Raw genomic sequence first — 22,854 nt, forward strand, 5'->3', positions numbered from 1 at the left:
TCAGGCAATCCACTCACCTCAGCCTCCCAAAGCGCTGGGATTACAGGCTGAGCCACCGAAACCGGCTTGATCTCTCTTCTTATCTGTCCTTCAATGGGCCTGATCTGCATAATATGGCTACTACTACTGAGTATAATATTTAATATGTTAGAATTGGTTTACATGTTTTCTTTCATTAATTTCTCAGAATAAACCTGTGTAGTGGGCACTATCACCCCAAATCACAGATGGGGATGCAAAAAGCCTCAGGGAGTTTAAACAACTTCCCAAGGTCACATGTCTAATATGTGGCAGAAACTTCAAGGTGGAGCAGTGGCAAGGAGACAGCTCATTATACCTTATACATGTCATACAATTTGAACACAATATTTGAGAAAATAATCAGCCCATCAGACTAGTCCTCCCCCCCGCCGCCCCCCGTCACACACACTAAGGGGCTTTCATCACTATCTCCCTTGGTGCTAGTGGCATCCCTGCCACTCCCTGAGAGGACTGTAGATGCGAGTTACATTTGTTCTAAAAGTGATGTCATGCTTTTCGACTCTGGGGACAATAAAAGCAAATTGAATTCGCGGTGAAAAGATGCAGCCTCTTAAGGATGTTCCGAGGAATGGTACCCTAAAGATGATGAAACCAAGGAATGACTGAATTTTAAAACAAAGTAGAAGAAGTCTACGTGATGATTAGCAGTGGCTTAACATTTCTTTCTCTCTGGTTTTTAAGTAAAATGAAGATATAGCCACTGAAGCTCCAGCCACCACGAGAGTGTGCCCCCCTCTGGAATGCATACTGTAATTTGGTATACGTCGTGGGCTGATGACCCTTGAATGCCTCACTTGTGGTTGCCAGAACGTCAATGGAAGCATCCAAGGCTCTATTTTAAGTTTACACAAACAATGCAGATATTGGCAATGTGTATTGGTTATTGACTGACCATCACCATATCCCTCAGTCATGTCTCACTGACACTCCTTGATAATTAGGATGAGAGTAACAACTGCCAGCATGATCATCGTGGGGATGAGGAAATAATTAAGCAGATGCCAGAAAACAAAGTTCTCAAATTACCATCACAGTTTCTTTCAAGCAATTTTTTCAGTTTTAAGTTTCTAAGTATTTAAAATAATTTCAATTCTCTGAATCAACTTCTCTCCTAGAACGTTAGCGTTCACCCCAAAACAGCTGTATCCCATAGTCCCTGATTATTTTAAAACTTGCTTTAGGATTTGGGGTGGGGGTTTCTTGTTGGTTATATTTTTCTTTTTCTCAAAAATCAACTCATCAAAGATGAGCAAATGATTGCCTTGTGTCAAGAATCTCATTGAGAGGAAGAGTCTCTTGTTCAGCTGAGTTAGAAGCCTTGAAAACAGAAACATCGATACTGCCCTTCATGACAGGGAGTTGGATGGGCTCCTTTGTACTGAAATTCAACACAATTTTCCACTGGAAGAAAGTTCCTCCAAGTCTTCATGATTAAAAATAAAAATGTGTTGATGATGATGTGGGTGGGGAACATTCAGGGGAGTTAGCGTGCATTTCCAGGGCTGAAGGGAAAGCCTGTGTGTACCTGGAAGAGAAACACAAAGTTGGGGAAGCAGAGAGGAGAGAGAAGAGCCATGTTGCAGGTTGGAGAGCAACTGAAGGTTGGTGTGTAGAACTCACCTGGGGAAGAACCTTGGAAAGGCACGTATTCAAGTTTCCCTGATCTTCCTGGTCTCAAAGGTAACCTTTTCTGAAGCCTGTGGGTCAAACTGCCTGGCATCCAAATTTGATACGTCTCTGGCTTTTATTAGCCCTGTTTTGAGCAGATTTGTCTGGCCTGAAGCAATTTTGGTTATATTATGAGGCGGTGGGGTGGGATCGTCAAGATCATGTGGGAATTATGAACCCTTAACATCATCCTTGTTATTTCTGTAACCTGGGCCTGCCTTTCTTGTTGGACACGGTTCAAAATGGAGTTCCTTGTCCAGTCTATGTCTGCAGATGGAGGCCACAAATTCCTAAGGCATCTCAGTGTGAATCGGCCTCTGTTCCACCCAGGCCTGATGTGGTGTGCACATATGTGAGCCATTGCAGGGAACAGAGGGGCGATTCAGATGCTGGGGACATTTTTAGAATAATGATACTCAGTGGAATTTCACATAGACTCGCATTTTAATTTATGACTATGGGCCATTTTTGTCAAATAAAGCATGTATTTACAATACTCGAACATTTAAAGTGTTTGAGAAATGTTTAACTCTTTTGGGTTTGGGTTTAGGCTTCTCTATAACATTTACATAATTTATGTTTGGGGGACAGTGAGAAAGCTCAACCCAATTGTACACAAAACAGCACGGAGGTAGGAGAGGGATGGAGACTGAGCCTCTGTGGACCAGGGCAAGTCATTCTTTCTACTCTGATTTCTTCATCCACTTTGTTTTTTATTCACTCTTCCATATTCATAGTTTCCCTCTCATACATGAAACAAATATAGTGTTAAAAATGTTTATTTTACAAAGAGACAAGTGGTTCAAACTTTCTGGTCCTTGATTTTTCTCATCTATGAAATAAGAGAGTTGTTAAAAATGTCACGGGACTCTGGAAATATCTAGGTGACATAAGATGTGCCAAAAAAATTGTATATACATTTTAAGTATGACATTTGCTCAAAAGATGGCATTAATCAAATGAATGCTAGCATCACCATGCAACCAGCAGGACAGTCAAAGAAAATGGCAGAAGCACGGTTGGGCAAATGTCAGCTACACATCACTACCGTAATTCAATTCAAAAATTCAATTCAAAAATTACTTCGAAAAGTAATACATAGATAACAATTCTTAAAATGTGCATACTTTTTTTGGCACCCCTGTATAATAATTACAATAATAAAAGTAATTGTATCTACAATTATAACCACAATCCAACACATCTTTACTACCCACAGACTTATTTCAACCAACCACTTGATAGTCAAACGGTCCCTTTGAGGGCCCCCCAAATTCAAATTAGATCTTCTCAGTGCAAGGACTAGCCCTAGTTCAACCGCTCCAAGGCTTTGGGGAAGGCCGTGGCTTTCCCTGTGATGATCTAGCACACCGAGAGGGACTGAAAGAGCTAAGAGAGTGTGTGGTGGGCTATACTGCCTCGAGAGAGCTCAGGAGAGCCACACTTGGCCCCTTCTGTGAGGCCAGAAACAAGCTCTTGTACTCATCAGGGAATCAGCTTTCAGGTCTCATATACCTCATGAGCCTTGGGGGTGAAAATATGGAGGCAAAGACTTATCTGCAGTTTCTCAAAGGCAGATGAGATTTATGTCATGACTGTCCTCAGATCACAAGGGGTCCTTTCTAGTCTCTAGGGCTCCAGTGAAGAAACACAGCAGAGAGATGGGTAGGGTCTTTGAGCTTGGCCTCTCCACCCATGACCCAGCTTTTGGGTCCGGACACAGGACATGGACAAGCACTCTCTACTCAGCTAGACACAAAATTATCAGTTCCTCTTTCCAGAATGTTTCAAAGGTGAATTTTAAACCTATGTCTACTATCCCTTTGAAAGTTGAAGGTTTTGCAGGAACTTTGGAAATATCTCAGAAGGTCTTGTCAAAATTGAATTAAATTCACGGTAATTGTTTCTACAAGTGCTATAACTACTGATGTCATATGGAATAATTTCCACTTGAGAAAAAGCCATGGACCACCACATGGGTGCTATATATTAGGGACCGCTTTTTATATGCTTTGAAACATAGAAGCTTTGAGTTTAATATCTGTGTCATATGCTAAACACATGTGACCTTAACTAAATATCACAAAACCCCACCATAAATTAATCATCGACTTGAATGGTTTCCTTATTTCAAAACACATTTGTTTTGCAAGTTAATGCCCTAAGGCCAAGATTTTAAGGTGATTACACAGAGTTTAAATTAAAAACATCAGGATATAAATGTCTATACTAACACACACACACACACACAATTACAGTTCCTCTGTCATTTTTACTCAAAATAAAAGGGGAGAAATTTTTCACACATTTGGATCTTGTATTTTTGCTGCCATTGACAAATTTTGGTATTTAAGAGGACTTCATTTTACCAAACCAGAAGAACAAAGTTAACTGGAATTAGACCTTTCAAAATATCTCCCATTCTTTACCAGTTTTTGTCTGTGTGTGTGTGTGTGTGTGTGTGTGTTTCTGAAAGTTTTTTTTTAAGGAAAAAAGACCATATAAAGACTTTAAAGACTCTATAAAAAGGGAGAGATGAGTTTTAAAGTTATTTAAAAGCTGTATTTGTTTTTAAAATGTCTTTTATTTTTAGTTTGTGATCTAAGTTCCTTTGGTTCTAAGACCAACTCTCTATTCTAACATCTACTGCCAGGGCTGGAAAAATCCTGAATAAGACACTCCTCCCCATCCAAGGACAAGAGGCAATGGGGAGAATGAAGAGGCAGCTGAGAGGGGTGGGATAAACAGAGGTAGGACCTAGCTGACATCTCCTGCCTGCACTCTTCCCGCATTCAGAAGCAAGCTGTGGGATCCTGCTTCCATCAGCCTCCAAGTGAGCTCACTAAGACAATATGGACTGGGCAGTGGCTCATGGCTGTAATCCTAGCACTGTGGGAGGCCGAGACAGGAGGATTGCTTGAGCCCAAGAGTTTGAGACTAGCCTGTGCAACATAACGAAGCTAGTGTCTACAAAAAATTTTAAAAACTGGTGTGTGCCTGTGGTCCTAGCTACTTGGGAGGCTGAGGCAGGAGGATCACCTAAGCTCAGGAAATCAAGGCTGTGGTGAGTCATAATAGCACCACTGCAATCCAACCTAGGTGACAGTGAAACCCTTACTAAAAAAGAAAAAAGAAATCAATTTCACTTAAGACACATCTGGCAACATATTGATCGTTTCAAAAATAAAAAGAATAAAGTAGGCAGGATGAAACGTTTCAGGAAATACCCCCTTTTCTTGCCCTTTCCCCCTTAAAATGTATTTTAAAGCAAATATGAGAAATATTTGGAAGAAAATGGCTTGTGAAATAATCATGCTTTAGTCTGTGTCTTAAATAATCTCACAGAGTGGAATATTTACAAGAATCAAATTTTAAAATGCTCTTTATCTGTGCCTAAGTGCCTATCTTTATTATTATTGCCAAATATAAAGCAGCAACAACATACTAGTATAATTTAATATAATGTCTACCTATATAAAGATTCATAATAATCTACTCTGAAAATGTAAATGATCATCTGTTTCACTGGACTACAAACACACTTCAGTATCTAGTTAACATATTTTATTGCATGTCTTATTTTAAGCAGGAATAAGTTTTTCATTCCCTAACTAAGGAAATATTTAGTATAACAAAATTTTAATGCTTCACTCAGAGCAGAAAATAATAAGGTTTACCTATTGAATTCTCTTTCTATTTTTTAAATGTTAACGCTTTGATAGATGCTATACCTTAAAGAAAAAAGAATACCTAATACCCAAATTCAGAACGGTTTCCTAACACTGGTAAGGCTTATTCAAGGGTCTGATGTGTGAGGGGGGACCCAAAAAACTCAGAACTATCTTTTGGAGGGTGGGCCCCTTGTAGTACAGGCTTCTGCCGCTAAGTGTTCTAGGAACCCATCGGCATCCATGGACCAGCTAGCGTTGTTGTGAGAGGCTGCAATTGGCTTCAGCGAATTTTTTTTGGAGATTTTTTTAACACATTTGCCCATCTTATGGTGGGTGATTTAGAAGTACACCTGCCCACACTGTGTTCAGTGTTCAGCAGCTTTTGATAAAAGTAAAAAAAAAAACCAAAAACAGCATAACCCCGTGCCCCACCCTCGCTATTCACCTGATCTCAACCCGAGCAAATTTTTTTGTTTCCCTGGATGAAAAAAGTCCTCAAAGGATGTGCAATGTGGAAGAGGTAATACAAAAAACAGCCAAAGCACTTTAAAAAAGGCATGAAAATTGATGAGTTCCAAAACTGTTTTGAGCAGTGGAAAAAGTGTCTTGATAGGTGTATTGCATCTAATGGAGAGTGCTTTGAAAGTGACTGAAGTTTAAACACGTAAGAATAAACACACAACTTTTTATAAATAAATTCCAGATTTGGGGGGACCCCCTTGTAGTTCTGAGTCAGACCAAGCCAAACCTTGATCAAGGTGCCGGGGTCTGTCTCCTCTGCAGTTTACACAGCACTTTCAGATGCATTCTTTCACCAGACTCCCGTAATTACTCCCAAGAAACAGAGACAGGGCAGGTATCAAGATCTCCCTTAGAGATAATATTTAGTGCCATGGGTCTCCAATCTTTTCTTCTACTTGGGAGAGTCCAAAGGGGCACCTTCCCATTGTACAGCAGCAGTATCAAGGTGGTAACACTTCTAAGTGCTGTGGCAGAGATGAAAACCAAAATGAGAAAGTGGCATGGAGCATCTTTTCTCTCTAATGCCCCGGAACCATTGGAAAAACTAAGAGAGTGAATATATTTCTAAGGAAAAATTCTCTTTGGGGTAACACTGATCAGTCATTCATCTTCCATTCATTCAACAGGTAGAGCTCCTGTGGGATGGTACACCTAGCTGTGGAGACATGAAGTTAGGAGGGAAGGGAACACAGAGCCTGCCCCCAGGAAAACGTTAACTCTTGTGGGGCATGCAAACTAATAAACCATCAAGATGATCTCAGAGGTTGATATACACCACACAGGCCCTGTGCAGGTAGTGGGCGGGGAGGATAGTGATGTTGTTTGTATGGGTGGTCAGGGAGCTGAGATTTGATGTGAGGCTCTAAGCATCTAAACCAAGGTCCTAAAGCAGGAATGAGCCAATGTAGGGCAGGCCTGAGTGGCTGGATGCAGGCAGCCAGGGAGGAATGACAGAGGCTGTATTGGAGCATGAAGGGCCTTGGGCACCATGGAAAGTGGGCAGTCTGTTCCCTGTACAAAGAGAAGCCACCAGAGTGCTTCTAAGGAAGACTGTGAAACGATCATACTCGTGGCTTCCAAAGGCCTCTGCCTGCTGAGTTTCAGGAGGGCAAAAGAGAGCATGACCTGCCAGACAGAAGCTGGAGGAAAGGAGCCAGAGCCGAGATACATTCTAGAGGAGCACTGATGGGTATTATCAAAGGAGCAGACACGGAGGCAGAAGAGGAAAAGGGAGGGACCATGCATGACATGGAGGTTTTCCAGTTGGTGCATGGGGTGGGTAACAGTGCCATTTACAGGCTTAGGGGACAACAAGCAAGGGTCTATTTATCCAAGTAGAGATGCTTGTGAGAAGCCACAGAGAGGATATATGATAAGAAACTCCACACGAGACCAGAACTTGGGAGAGGGAAGATAAAAATGTGGAAGCCATCAGTGTGTGGACAGTGGCTAAAGCCAAGAGATTGGGTGGGAGAACCTAGGGAAAGGGCGTGGCCTGGGGAAAGAGGAGGAGGGTTTCCAACCCACCCTGGTCTTGGTATCGGAAGGGGAAGTGGCAAAGGATAGGAGAATTGCTCCCAGACAAGAAGAAACACCATGAGTTTCATCTAAATGTCTTGATCAGTTCCCCAGGAACTGATTACAGATGACAGTAAATAACGTTATCAATTGTTCCAGACAACTCTGCCACATCTGATAAAAATACTTACCTTTCCCAAAGTCTCTTACCAACTGGCACATTTTTAGAAGTCAGTGTGTTGCCTACTTTAAAATCTTACCTTTGCCCCAGTGTCTCCCACTCCACGTAACCCCATTGGCCCAGGGGGTCCTGGTAATCCACGAGGTCCCTGAGATGACACAATAGGGAGGGTGACCATCCTTGTGATGTCCAAGGTTCAGAAAGTAGGCAGGGAGGAGTAAAAGAAAGGTCATGTTCATACTTACAGTCACACCAGGATAGCCGTCGCCTTTGAGTCCTGGAGCACCCACGGGTCCCCGAGGGCCTGGAGCACCCTGGTAAGTTCCAACACAGGAGATGTCATGAGACTACACTCTACAATACCCGGCAAAATGTAAGCATCGCACCAACTCAGTATGCCAGAGGGGGATTTGATAAGTGCAAAGGCATACTTGGACAACTTGTGGGAGGAATTCCTGCCTCGTAGGGTACCTCATTACCCCTTCATCAGCCTTATCCTTGTCCTTCCTGGGAAGCATGGAATGAGCTTAAGGAACATATAGGAACCCCTGCAGAGCCCTCTACAGGAAACACGCTGCGTGGGAACTCGAAAATTACTTACAAAATTAATAAAAAGTTACATAGAACATTAATTAAAATTAATATTTTAATTTTAAAAATTACAAATTTTTCCCAGAACTTTGGGAGGTAGAGGTGAGAGGATTGCCTAATCCCGGGGGTTTGAGACCAACCTGGGCAACTTGGCGAGACCTCGTTAGTAAATCCCAAAATTAATGGGACATGGTGGTACACATCTGTGGTTCCAGCTACTTGGAAGGCTGAGGCAGAAGGATCGCCTGAGCCCAGCAGGTCAAAGCTGCGATAGCAGTTGATTGTGCCACCGCACTCCTGCCTGGGCAACAGAGTGAGACTCCAACTAAAAAATATATGTATATACATATATATAAAACAAATTTTGGGCGGACTTGGTAGCTCAGCCTGTAATCCCGGCACTTTGGGAGGCTGAGGCTAGTGGACTGCCTGAGCCCACAGGTTAGAGACCAGCCCAGGCAACTTGGCAAGACCTCATCTCTACAATAAATAAAAAATTAGCCGGGCGTGGTAGCGCACACCTGTAATTCCAGTTACTTGGAGGGCTGAAGTGGAAGAATCACCTAAGCCTAGTAAGTTGACTCTGGGGTGGCTGTGAGCATGGCCACTGCACTCCAGCCTGGGCAACGGAGTGAGACTCCAACTCAAAAAAAAAAAAAACCAACAAATTTTTAGTGTATCACAAATCAGGAAGTGTAAAAATGAGAAAATGTGGTAAGTGCAGTGTGAGAAGAATAGAAACGAATACATTGCAAAATGCTGAGCATAGACTAAGATGACGACCATACACTTCGTATTGTTGTGTGCAATCTATGGTCTTCATTGGGGGGCCCACATTACATGATTACATAGGGAATAAATAAACTCAAATGAAAGTAAAGACAATAATTTTTTAGAAAACAAGTTATAAAAGAATGGAACACCAAGAGTTTGTGGTTCATATCTTGGAACCTAGGAAAAAGTTATGGATATTGTTTTACAGTGACAACCTTTGGCATCAAAAACTTAGTAGTGGCCATTAACCTCCTATATACACAGCAGGGGAGGAGGATGATTGTCCTCTGGACAAGAGAGTCTTCTGAGATGTGTAACTCTCTTATAAACAGAAATCAAGAAAATTTCTGGCAAAAATTCTGGGAGCGGAAGAAAAAATATTAAGAAGAATCTTTGAGAAGATTTATTAACTATATGTCCATTACACTTCTATATAACTTTATGGAAGTACACATATATAACTATAAGAAAACTTATTAACCATATTACACTTATATGTAAGTCCATTACACTTATTAAAACTTATTACATTCTGTTTTTGCACCACATTCCATTCTGTTACTGTGATAACTGTTACAACAACCCTTGTCAATATGCATCCCTTGTTTGGATAAAGACCTGTTTAACTTTCAAAATATTTATAGTTTTTTTCATTAGAAGGAAATTCTAATAACAAGCAGAACTTTGTTTTCCAAGAACAAAGAAAGTAACAGGAATCTTAAGCACTTTTCTTTCATGCAAGGAAATTTGGGAATCAAATCGCCATTATTCTAAGCCAAAATGTTGCTGACAAGCCAACCCCAAAAAACTGTACTTAATTCTCCTATAAATAAATGATTGATTGATTGATTGAGAGTGAAGAAAAAACTGCATACCCTTTAAGCAATAAGAAGGTTAAATTTATTTTGAAAGTCATGAATGTGACAGCTGTATTTTCCTATTAGGTCTAAGAAACTGGTTTTATGTAGTTAATTTTCTTAGAATGATCAACTTTAAAAAGACTAGGTGACCACTTATAAAAACTTAATATACCATATTCATCATCAACAAAAATCCAGATGATTCTATGGAGTTGGGTGAGAGAGAGGAAGAATAAGGTCTTCAGGAGAGGTAAACATTCATGTGTCCCCAACTACAGGAACTGGTCACTTCTAAAAAGTAAGGTTTTGTGCTTTTCCAACTACATTTAAAAGCTCTAAACATTCACATATGAGACTTATACCAAAATAAAATTCCTGTTTCTCGCTGTGCTTATACAAGGAGAAGGCCAAGAAAAATAATTAAATAAATAAAGCAGTAATGGCTCTCTGGCTATTGAAAGGAAAAGAAAATTGGACGCGAAATTCACTTTTCAGTTTTTACTCCTAAGCTCGAAGCCTACAACAAATTATCAGCAGCTGCTGTAGTCTAACCTCTGGCACCACGATGGAGGGGGATAAAAACATTCAAACACTCACGGTTTACAAATATTTTTTCCCTAGAGATCTTTGTCCTTGCACCTGCAAAAATTCCAGGTAGCATGTTACTCCCAGCATGAATAGGAAATACCAAAGGCCAGGCATGGGAACAGGTTTTCTCCTGGACTCCTTACAACATTTGTATAGATGGAACCATGCCTCTTGGCTTTTCTTCACTGGATTCAAGAAAATGTCACTTCAAAGCGTGTCTCTTATTCAGTAGAAATTAGGGCAAAAATCAAAATCTGGCATTTTGAAATCAACTTTAGGGGTCGTCTGGGAGGTCCCTGAAGTATTACACAAGAGTGAATTAATGTGCCAAAGCCTCCATCAGACATTCAAGAGTGTATGAGACCCTCTAAACTGACAAATTAGGGAAGGATAGCAGGAGGAGTATCATTAGACACCAAAGGCTTAGATAACTGTTTGGGCGAACAGGCAAGTGTCTTGAAATACCATCACCTGCGAAGTCCAGTGATCATCAACAGAAAACAGGAGGGGCTTATACACACCAGCAGCACATTTAATTGCATTTTATTCCCATTGCAAAGAGACGTATAAGTGGATATATGTATAAATCAAGGTCATATCTGGAGTTTTCACGCTAGAAAATTTGGAATTTTCTCCTTGAGTTATCTCTGCAGCTTGGGTTCCTATAGAGACTGGTCTACACAGCTTGAGCTCCATTCACCTCAGGGTTTGGTCAGTAGGTGAACAACTCATTCTAGTTTGCCAGATTTTTCCAGTTTTAGCCGTAAATGCCATGAGTCTCAGAAACTCCTCAACAAACCAGGGCAGTTGTCATTCTAGCAGGAAAGACCTTCAAGAAGTGCAAGCAGGGGCTCAAGAGCTCCCCTTCCCCTTCCATAAGAACCCCTTGGCCAGGCTTGGTGGCTCAGCCTGTAATCCAGCACCTTTGGGAGGCTGAGGTGAGTGGATTGCCTGAGCCCGCGGGTTCGAGACCCGCCTGGGCAGGCGAGACCTCATCTCTACAGTAAATCAAAAAATTAGCCGGGCGTGGTAGCACGCGTCTGTAATTCTGGCTACTTGGAAGGCTGAGGCAGAAGGATCTCCGGAGCCCAGCAGGTCGAGGCTGTGGTGGCCAAGAGCGGCCACTGCACTCCAGTCTGGGCGACAGAGTGAGACTCCAACTCACAAAAAGAAAACAAAAACAAAAACAAGAACGTTTTCAGGCTAGGTGCGGTAGCTCAGGCCTATAATCCCACACTTTGGGAGGCTGAGGTGGGAGGACTGCTTGAGTCCAGGAGTTTGAGACCAACCTGGGCAACATAGCGAGACCTTGTCTATATAAAAATGTTTTTTAAAAATTCCTCAGTGTGGTGGTTTACACCTGTAGTCCCAGCAACTCAGGAGGCTGAAGTAGGAGGGTCGCCTGAGCCCAGGAAGTCAATGCTGCAGTGAGCCTTGATTGTGCCACTGCACTCTAGCCTGGGCAATAGTGTGAGACCCAACTCCCTTCCCCCCAAAAAAGCACTTTCAAATAATTGTCATACAATTACAAACATCTATCCATAGAAGCTACTGTTCTCCATATGTATGAAAAATAAACTACCTGATTGCTTGATTTTTTAAAAAAGGGAATATACTTACATTTTAGTTCATCAACATAGAGACTTTGCAAGCTTAACAATCAACTTATTACACATTAAATCTGCCTTCATTTCTCTCATGAACAGATAAAGAGCATGAACGAAGCATACCTTTGGTCCTCGAATAGAGAGTCCAGATTCTCCTTTAAATCCTGGCATCCCAAGCCCTCCTCTGTCTCCCTGTGTATTTCAAATAACATTCATAGGCTATAGGTTACATGAAAACCACAAGGGCACACAGCAAAAAGGAGATTGGCAATCTGCAAAGAGTTTAATCTATCCATCTCAGACTTTAAGAGGATATATTCTTATGTATTTGAAAAGATGTCAAATCTTACGTAAATAAAACTTGTCAGTAAAACAACTACAGCTGTTAGGAGAAAGTACATTGAAATACAAGAGAGACACCCCAAAAACTGGAATTATTTTTTGGAGGGCAGGTTCTTTGTAGTACACTCAGAATTCGTTTCTTTAGATCAAATGGTCAACCAAAGTTTTTATCTGGAAATTTTGAGAATGTTGCATCACGATTTGTGGAAGAAATGTTCTGAGTTGTGGCAAACAGGTGACTGGTTCTTCCACCATGACAATGTACCTGCCCACACCACACTGAGTATTCAGTAGTTTTTGATCAAAAACCAGCATGACTCCCATGCCCTACCCTCCCCATTCACCCGATCTTGTCCCAAGTGACTTTTTTTGCTTTCCCAGTGAAATAAGTCTTCAAAAGAAAATTTTTTTGCTGATGTGTAAGAGGTGAGACAAAAAACAGCAGAAGCACTGAAAGGCATCAAAATGGATGAGTTCAAAAACTGTTTTGAGCAGTGGAAAAAGTGTCTCAATAGGTGTGTGATTACATCAAATGGAAAACACTTTCAAGGTGACTGAAGTTTAAACATATAATAATAAATGCACAATTTTTTATTTAAAAATTCCAGGTGTTTTGGGTGTTCCCCTCCCATGTAATATGAAACCATTTAGACTAAAATATTTGGACTGTAAGAATACCTGGGAATGCCCTTAAAATGGAATGAATTTCTTTTTTGTTGACTTTCCCTTTGTAACTCCTCATCGACTCTTCTGAGTAAATGTGGTAAATTTTTACCTGCATCGGGGTCTAGGACTTGGAAGAGATAGGAAGGGGGTAAAGTGATGAGCTTGGAACCAGGGGCTGGAGCCCGACTTCCAGGTCTGACTCCGCTGCTGGCTTCACTTTGAGTATGTGAAATACCAGGGTTGAACTAGATCATGTCTTAGGGCCTTCTCAAATCTAAAGTACCAGTTCGCTGATATCACAAAAAAAATTTTTTATTCTACTGCCAGAAATTTAAAAAAAAAAATTCCAAGAAATATACCTTTGGTCCAGGTGGTCCAGGAATTGATGTTCCAGGCATTCCAAAAGGGCCCATAATGCCCGGCTCACCCTAGAAAAGAGCAAAATATACATTTCCAGCAGAGAAACCATTTATTAGAAAAAATGAATACCTGCAGATTTTAAAATGATGTTATGACTTCTGTCATTTTCAAAGACCAACGTGAAAATAATTTGAGCATCTTTTGTAAACACTGCCGAAGTCATTAACCAGTAAGATTTCAGTGCCCTTAAATAAGTGTATTCAATTAATGAAATAAGAAAATTGTATCTCTTATGCATCTTTTTATTAGCCAATAAGTAGTACTCAATTCATGGTGCTTCCCTTGTGTGTTATATGGCAGAAAGCTCAGCAAGATCTGTTTTGTTCAATTGTAACAATTATCTTCTGCATAAGTTTCAGCGTAGACTTCTAGTTCATAACTTTTTCCCTTGTTGTTTTATTGTAGTGGCTCATGGTATATCAGTCGTTCACTATACACTATCTCACATCCTTTTCTAAAAATAAATAACTTATGATTTTAAAAAATGAAATTTTGAATAGAAAAATTAAAAATAATCCTCTTTTTGGTGTCTCATATTGAGCCTCAAAGGCTCGAACTGGATCAACTGTAATTCCTGCCTCATCTGGATCCAGACCTGTGATTCTCAGATTTAGAGAGCAGAGAAATTATCAGCAGAGTTTGGCAAATGCACGGTCCTGGGTTTCAAATCCCAGAGACTCTGATTCCACAGATCCAGAGACTGGACCCAGGAATATGAATTTGATGAAGCACACCTGGTCATTCTGGTAATTCTGCTAGTTGGTGCCTTCACCACACTTTCAGAAACACTATTCCAAAGCATCGTTACTGCACACCATGAGGTGCCGTTAATCACCCACTGGGATGTGAGAAGAAATTGTTAGAACTTCTCTCTATATTTTTATCTCATCTATTAACATTTCAATGATTTATGTAAGTTTCATAACATACTGGTATGGTAGTTTATGAGTAAAAATTAAAAGTAAACATGTATTTTTAATCTATATTGCAGTGTGGTCAAAGTTTTGCTGGCAGTTTATAATCAAAACGGTTTGGAAATGCCCCTTCCAGGGTCATTGTCGGCAACTGCAACCCATGGACCGAGCCCAAGCTGCTCCTGGCTTTGTGCAGACTTGGGCTAAGAATGATTTTCACATTTTCAAATGGTCATTATACAAGAAACTTATGAAATATCTTCAGTCTTGCCCTTGACCCATGAAACCTAAAATATTTACTATCGGTCCCTTTTTTAAAAAATTATTTATTTTTATTTTAAAGATGTGGGGTACAATTCAGGGCTAGGTATACAAATGTTCATTATGCAGGCATCTGGTCCTTTTTTAAAAAAAATAGTGGAGCCATGTCTTAGCGAATGAACTATTTTGCTGCTGTGGTTCAACCTGACCCTCTGGGATCTCAGATTGCTGACTAATCCCCTCTGCTTGATCCACATCCTCTAAAAACTCAATAGCACAAGCTGCCTATTGGGTCACTCTGCTTCCTCCAGGAAGGCCTCCAACAGCCAGTCACGGGTAATGACTCCTGCAGAGCCAGGTTCATGTTCAGCTGTGGCCTTCTGCTGTGCAGTACAACCAACAAGCTGAGCATGCTGGTCTGCAGGGGCCCAGTTTGTGCCACGGCATGCATATACCAGTCCTTAAATCCTCACTTGTAAGGCACAGCCTGGGTCTGGAATCAGATAAACATCCTATCTAGCCTGTTAACAAAGGAACAAAAACATCAACCTGTGAAAATTTAGTGAAATTCTTCACTGAAGATAGGGGTAAAACAAAATTATGCTTCAGGATTTGTTTTATCTCTTTTTTAAAGGGGACTGATTACTTTTTTTTTTTTTTTTTTTTGAGTCAGGGTCTCACTCTGTTGCCCAGGCTGGAGTGCAGTGGCACTATTATGGCTCATCCCAGTAGCTGGGACTATAGGCATGCACCACCATGCCCAGCTTACTCTTTGATTTTTTGTAGAGATGAGGTCTCACTACGTTTCCCAGCCTAATCATGAACCCCTGGCCTCAAGAAATACTCCTGCCTCGGCATCCCAAAGTGCTGGAATTACAGACATGAACCATCACACCAGGTTCAATTATTTTTAAAAAATAAAAAGTATCACAGAATGTATACAGTCTCTTAAAGACCCTGTATTGAGGGGTAATTATGCTTTAAAGTATGGCAATTCTTCATCTTTAAAAACAATTTTATTTCAAAACACACAAAAAATCACCTTTGAATAAGAGTAACTGAGATGTAGAGAATAGTCACTGTTATTAATACTAAACAACACACTCATCTATATGGCATTTCTCATTATGTGCTTTTGAGCTCCTGGCAGCAGAGAGCACTCATTTGAGAAATGCAGGTTTCTGGGGCACCTACTGAACCAGATACCTGGGGCTGGTACCAGGAAATCTGGGTTTATCAAAAGCTCCCCAGGTGATACTGATGGGCACTGGAGTATAGGAATCTCTGGTCCACTGGCGATGCCTTGTTCTGTACCCGCTCTTATCTTGCCAGTATCTTTTTTTTTTTTTAATTTGCTCTTTATTCATCTGGTCCTTAAATATATCCCTTATCTCTTTCTCACAATTAGCATCTTCCCAGAGACAAGAACTCTCTTAGGGTCACAGTTTCTGTTTCCTGACACATTCAAATGACCTCAACACTCCCTATTGCTGTCAAAACACATGCTCAGTGGCTGGCCTCACAGTCTCCCTCTCTTCCTCCTGGGTACTCGTTCTGGAAAATTCACCTGGACGTAGCTCCCCTACCTCCCACTCTGCCATATTGAATTTTCTCTTGGAATGACTCCATGTATTGAACACTGACTACGTCCGAGGAATGGTGCTAAGTACCTTCTTAACTCTTTTTTTTTAACATTGATTTTTTTTTATTTTTTATTTTTTTGAGTTGGAGTCTCACTCAGTCACCCAGACTAGACTGCAGTGGCTGCTCCCAGCCACTGCAGCCTCGAACTGCTGGGCTCCAGCGATCCTTCCGCCTCAGCCTTCCAAGTAGCTGAAACTACAGGTGCACGCTACCACGCCTGGCTAATTTTTTTTTTTAATTTATTATAGAGATGAGGTGTTGCCAAGTTGCCCAGGCTCGTCTCGAACCCGCGGTCTCAGGCAATTCACTCACCTCGGCCTCCCAAAGCGCGGGATTACAGGCTGAGCCACCGAGCCTGGCCCCTCCTTAACTCTTTTAGCGCCTTGTTAACTCTTCACAACAACCCTGGAAAGTGGATTCTATTTTTATCTCCTTTCTTCAGTTAAAGTGAGAGACTCCACAAGGTTCAGGGCAGAGGGGACGGGAAGAGCCCTCCAAAGGTGCCCTTCACCACCCCACCGTGCTGCCTCTTAGACTCGGGCTCTTCTGCCGTTGTTCATGAAAACAAGATGATGGCAAATTGATATCTCTCATGTCCCACTTTCATCCCAAATTCCAAATATTTGGTTGTTACTAGAAAGGACTGACGGAGTCTCTCTTAGAAGAGTAAACATCCCTATGAATGTTTCGTATTTTGTGCAATCTCTTTATTTCATTCTAATATGGTCTGAGAAGAGGATGATTTCTACAGGATTTTTAGTCGGGGTGTTTTGTTTTGTATTTGGAATCAAGTTTTCAGCAGATACAGGACGCCAGTGTCCTTTTAAAACCAGACACAACGACAAACTCCCCAAAGCATACATGAGAATATAAGAAATTCACCTTTGGTCCTTCGGGCCCCGGAAATCCTCTCTGGCCTTGATTTCCTTTGTTTCCTTTCTTTCCTTCATCACCCTGACAAAACAATGATAAAAAAAAAAAAGAAATGCTGTGCTAGCACACCCTCCCTTCCTCATAACAACCACATCCGCGCCAGAGTCTCAAGCAATGCCAACGTGAACATGATGTGCCCCAAACACAGGTCAGTTCTACAAAATTTGTTGACGATCTTGAGCGGATTGAATGATCAGAACTTTTAGGCTTTACCATGTATTTAAGATTATTTGACATCTCCTTAATCTGAGTTCCAGATCTCTCTTTGGAAACTTTTATTTGAATTGGCAGTTCTTCCACACCTTGGTCTATTAACCGATGGTTCTGAGACATTTGCAGTTTCAGGAAAGAGAGCTATCTACGCTTTTTGCAACTTTTCCGCAATTTCCCTGTTAAAAACATAAAATGAGATGCTTGCTAAGATCACAGGCTTATTTCTTTCACAGGAGGGGACCAATGATTTTACTGGTAGGAGGAGGCTTGAACATTAGCCTGGAGCAAATTGAGAGGCGGCGGACGGGCATTTCCCAGTGAGGTTGCATAAGGTAGCACTCCCTTAAAAGGATTCTTGTACCTGCACCCAGAAGCCTTGAAGCATTCCAAAACTGTCTTTCAGCTACAAGGTACCATATGTATGTGTGTGCCCAGTTCAACAAAGGAATAACTCCTTGTGGCTTGCAGCTGAGTCCATTTAAACACTTATCATATAAATGACGGCACCAGGGTTTTCAAACTTGAGCTCCAGGACCCCCTGGGGGCTTGTTGGAACACAGATAGTGGGATCCCACACCCAAAACTTCTGAGGTCTTCTAAGACCAACTAAGGTCTGCATGGAGGTTCATGAATTTACATTTCTAACATTCCCAGGTGATGCTGAGCCTCCTGGCCAGGGACCACACTTTAAGAACCACTGGACTGGGCTAAAGCCACCAGCAAAGCAGGCACTTCTGTGGCGTTTACAGAGGTGTAATCAATCCCTCACGGTCCATGCCGTGGAGAGTAGTGATTCAGGTATGAAAAGACGGTCGAATGCCCCGACGTCACTTACTATTCCATTCTCATCTGCCAGTGGAGACAAAACCGAGTCACAACTCTTCCCTTTCTTCCACTCATTCCCATTCATTTGACTCATCTACCTAAATAACCCAGAGGACAGCAGCAGAAATCCAGTTAGATGTTCAAAGGGCCAACTCTGACCCACGACACGCCTGGGCCCTGTCATCTGTTCCTGCCACTCTTCTCCAGTGGCCTTCTCCAGTGGCCTTCCAGGAGCCACAAGTGACCTCAGATCACACCATCCACATTCTGCTCGTGGCATCTGATACCAGTTATTGCTCTCACCTGGAGCTTTCTCGTTGGCTTCCCGACATGGCATGTTTCTGCAGATGCTCTTCTAAATGTTCTTTCTCCAGCTGCCACACAAGGTGGGACTTACGCCTCAGCTCTTTCTCAAAGATATCAGTCACTCTCACAGCTTCAATTATTAACTATTTTCCAAAACAGTGTATTCTAGAAAATGTTAGCTCCTGAATGTTAATAGATTGGCATTTCTTTTTTTTTTTTTTTGAGTTGGAGTCTCACTCCATTGCCCAGGCTGGAGTGCAGTAACACACTCATAGCCAACCCAGCGTCGACCTGCTGGGCTCTGGTGATCCATCCACCTCAGTCTTCCAAGTAAGGCACAACTACAGGCATGTGCCACCATGCCTGGCTAATTTTTTTTTTTTATTGTTGAGATGAGGTCCCGCCAAGTTGCCTGGGTGGGTCTCGAACCTGCGGGCTTAGGCAATCCACTCACCTAGGCTTCCCAAAGTGCTGGGATTACAGGCTGAGTCACTGAGTCCAGCCAAGCAATTCTAAAAGTGTATTTTGCATGATGTTAAAAAGGTGTTCCTTGCGCCCCCCCCCCCATCACTTCCCTAAAAAAGGATTTCATTGCCTGGTATATCAACAAATAAAAAAGTTTGAAGTTCTACAAACATATAAAATTTCAAAATTTCACAATTAAGATTAAGAATTCAATTTTAGCTAATGTTTTCATAAGAAAAGAGAACCCCTCTCCCTCTTCCTCTCCCCCTCTCCCCTTCCCCTCTACCTGTCACTCTCCCCCATTCCTCCTCTCTCCCCTCCCCCGAGTCAAAGTCTCAGTCTATTGTCCAGGCTGGAGTACAGTGGCACAATCACAGCTCATCACAGCCTCAAACTCCTGGGCTCAAGCGATCCTCCCTCCTCAGCTTCCTGAGTAACTAGGACTGCAGGCAAGCACAGTCACACCTAGATAATTTTTAATTTTTTGTAGGGATGGGATCTTACTATGTTGCCTAGGTTGTTCTCCAACTCCTGTGCTCAAGCAATCCTCCTGCCTTGGCCTCCCAAAGTCCTGAGATTACAGGTGTGAGTCCCTGCACCTCACAGACATAGACTTCTTAAGCTATCAATTACTAGTCTAATAGAATTGTTAATAGGACACTAATAAGAATACGTGTTTTCTTTTTACTTGACTCATATATAATCCATGAGATTCTTTACGTGGGCACTGATGACTGTGTGTATAAATTGCAGGATCTTCTGGAACCTCAGAGGCTGTAGGTTATGTTACCAGTAGTCTCATCCTACTGATAAATTTGTCCATTCTCTTCTTGATATAAAGAGATATCATTCAACTAGCATTTCTACAGAGTGTAAAATAAATGTATGCCAAGCTGAAAAGTGAATTTGCCACTTAATAAGGTAATATTTCTTATTATTGTGTAAGACTCTATAAATATTTGAAGGAAATTTACAGACTGTCAAATCTCAACAATATACCTCATATGTGTCCTTCCTATGTGCTTTTTAAACATCAATCTGACCATTTATTGAGAAAACGTACTGAACTCTCCTATGTGCTGGGTCCTATGGCAGATGTTAGGAAAATAAAGATGAATAATACACACTTTTGTCCTCCAGAAGCTCACAAGACAGTGTTCATACTTTTAAGCCAGACAAAAACACATTTGACACAGTAAGAACAACGACCAAATTTCTTCTAAGTTGACTCCTTGGAATCAGGACCAGAACACAGGCCATTTCTCCCAGCCCTGTCGTGTCCCTACCTTGAGGCCAGGCTGTCCTTTTCCTGGCGGTCCTTCTGGGCCTCTTGCTCCTGGAAGCCCCGCTTCTCCCTAGAGGTGAGGACATCGATATCTCATCTGATCCCCCATAGACAGCACATTTCATCCCACCTCGTCCGCTCTTATCACCAGTGGATTCAGCCGAGATCCTCCAAACCAGACCAGACCTTCACCCTAGTCTCAAAATTAATTTGGAAGTTTACCAACTTGAATAAAGTAACATCGAGCTCCAGTGTTAACTCTGCACAGCTGGAATACCGTGGAAGAGCCCAATTTCTCAGCCAATTTCCGAAGCAATCAGTTCACTTTACTTTGGCTCTTCATTTGTATTTGGTGGGTTGTTTTTTAACAAGGAAGACCTTCAGCCTTCAGCCTTTCCATCTGCTGCTTTTCACTACTTTTTTGGAAAAATAAGTATTTCAAATGCCAACTCTAAATACTTTAGGAAATCGTTATAACGACCTTACTTCCTGAAAGCATTTACAGAGACTCTCTTTTTGGAGAGGGAATAAAAGATGGTTTTCTCTTACGTTTAAATGAATGTGCTTTCTAGAAATCCTGAAGAAACTAGGTTACTGAAGTACACTGCCAAAATACCAGCGAGATGACAGAGGCTGTGAGACCCCTGTCAGTCTTTAAGTGGACACTCATTCTTTCGGGGCTAAGTGAAGAGGGAGATTTAAGATTGTGGGGTTTTTTCCCCCCTTAAAGAGGGTAAGTTTGCCTTGGATGGTTTAATTTGAACTACTGGGGGACCCAGATATCCATTTGGTTCGATGGTTCTTACTCCAGTCACATGAACAACTTGATGTCACCTTCTTCCCGGTGGCTCCATCTTCTCCTGGGACTCCTGGCTGTCCTGGGAGGCCTACTGAGCCTGGTTCCCCCTGGTAGGTGAACAAAGATTTTATTTCCAAGAAGTTGATATTGATCTATCATACACCTCCATGTTGAGGTACTTGCAATCGGATATATCTTACAGCGTCTGCGAAAAGACTGTGAGAAATCTGATTTGTAATTAATAGTATTTAAACATTTTGACCTTGTGCAAGTTACTTAACCTCTCTGGGCCTTGGTTTTGGATTCTGTGGTTATGGGTTGAATTGTGACTCCCCAAAAGGTATGTTGATGTCCTAACTCTTGGTACCTGCAAATGTACCCTTAGTTGGAAGTAGGATCTCAGCAGATATAATCAAGTAAAGATGAGGTCATTCCAGCAGGTCCTAAGTCAGTGTGCCCGGTTTCCTTATAAGAAGGAGAAAATGCCACTTGAACACAGACACACAAGGAGAGCACAGTGACAACAGAGAGAGACTGGAGTGACGCGGCTGCCAGCCAAGGTATGCCAAGGAGGGACGGCCACCTCAAGAGGCTGAGAAGAAACAGGGGAGGCAGCTCTCTTCCAGGTGTTAGGAAGCATGGCCCTGCCGACATCTTGGCCTTGGACATCTAGCCTCTAGGGCTGTAGGACAGTCCATTTCTGTAATTTTAAGCCACTCAATTTCTGGTACTTGGTTGCAACAGCTTTAGAAAACTAACATAAAGTGAAATGAAAAATGTGGGCCCTAACACCACTTCCAGCTCTAATATTCAGTATTTCTACCTGCTTTCATGTTACTTTAAGATTAATAATAAATCCTTTAAAAGATTCAGAAAAAAATATGGCACAGTTTAGTGTCCTTGTGGCATTATTAATAGCAAAAACATATCGAAAATAATTAAAAGTCATTTCAACTAACCCAGAAAAGTTGGTGAAACAAAGAACAGTAAATCTAAAAGTAAGTAGAAGGATATAATCAAGATGAAAGAAGAAAATAAGAAACTTGGAAACAAAAAGTAAGGTGAGTCACAATATTAAAAGGTAATACTTTTCAAAAAAACTAATAAAAGTAAATAAATCTCTAACAAATTATTCCTATTTTTTAAAGGGTACCAATAAGCAATATTAGTAATGAAAGGAAGATGTAACTATACACATAGTAAAGTTTTTAAAAATCATAGCAAATTTCTGTGACAATTTTAAGCAGATATATTGGAAAACATGAATAAAGGATAATCTTCAATTGCATAAATGATGTAAAAACAAAGGGCAAGTAAAATAAACCAATACCATGAAATAAATCTAATCAGTGGCTGAAAGTTTCTATTTCCACTTTCTCCAAGATCACAGATTTAGCTGGTTTTATAGTCAAGATTTGCCAAACTTGTAAACCTTCAAAGAATAGTTATGGCTTGTCTTACACAAGCAGTTCTAAAAAAATAGAAAAGGAGAGAAGCCTACCCAATTTATTTTATGAGGTTTATAAAGCCTTGATAGAAAAATTATACAGTGTCAAGACACGAAAATGAAATTATAGACCAGACTACCTATAAAATATAGATTCAACTTAAGCTTCCATTCAAATACTACAATTTCCCCCAGTGACCAAAAAAAGTTTCTAGGCCATTGTACAGGGATAGAGGACCCAGAAAAAGTTCAGACATCTCTTTTTTTTTTTTTTTTTTTTGAATTGGAGTCTCACTCTGTCGCCCAGACTGG

General features: G+C 41.2%; 1 protein-coding gene across 1 annotated transcript in view; it reads right to left on the reverse strand.

The window, feature by feature from the left end:
- COL28A1 (collagen type XXVIII alpha 1 chain) overlaps window positions 1–22,854 on the reverse strand; it is a 193,856-nt gene that overhangs the window by 80,320 nt on the left and 90,682 nt on the right. The window contains exons 18-24 of the mRNA XM_008063194.1: window positions 21,131–21,202; window positions 20,298–20,366; window positions 17,152–17,223; window positions 13,390–13,458; window positions 12,146–12,214; window positions 7,848–7,916; window positions 7,682–7,750 (exon numbers count right to left, since the gene is read on the reverse strand). Coding sequence (XP_008061385.1) covers window positions 7,682–7,750; window positions 7,848–7,916; window positions 12,146–12,214; window positions 13,390–13,458; window positions 17,152–17,223; window positions 20,298–20,366; window positions 21,131–21,202 — 489 coding nt within the window. The remainder of the gene's footprint in view (window positions 1–7,681; window positions 7,751–7,847; window positions 7,917–12,145; window positions 12,215–13,389; window positions 13,459–17,151; window positions 17,224–20,297; window positions 20,367–21,130; window positions 21,203–22,854) is intronic.

This window comes from Carlito syrichta, unplaced genomic scaffold (genome assembly GCF_000164805.1).
Source record: "Carlito syrichta isolate Samal-C Ts95f unplaced genomic scaffold, Tarsius_syrichta-2.0.1 Scaffold306634, whole genome shotgun sequence".
Taxonomy (NCBI): Eukaryota; Metazoa; Chordata; class Mammalia; order Primates; family Tarsiidae; genus Carlito; species Carlito syrichta.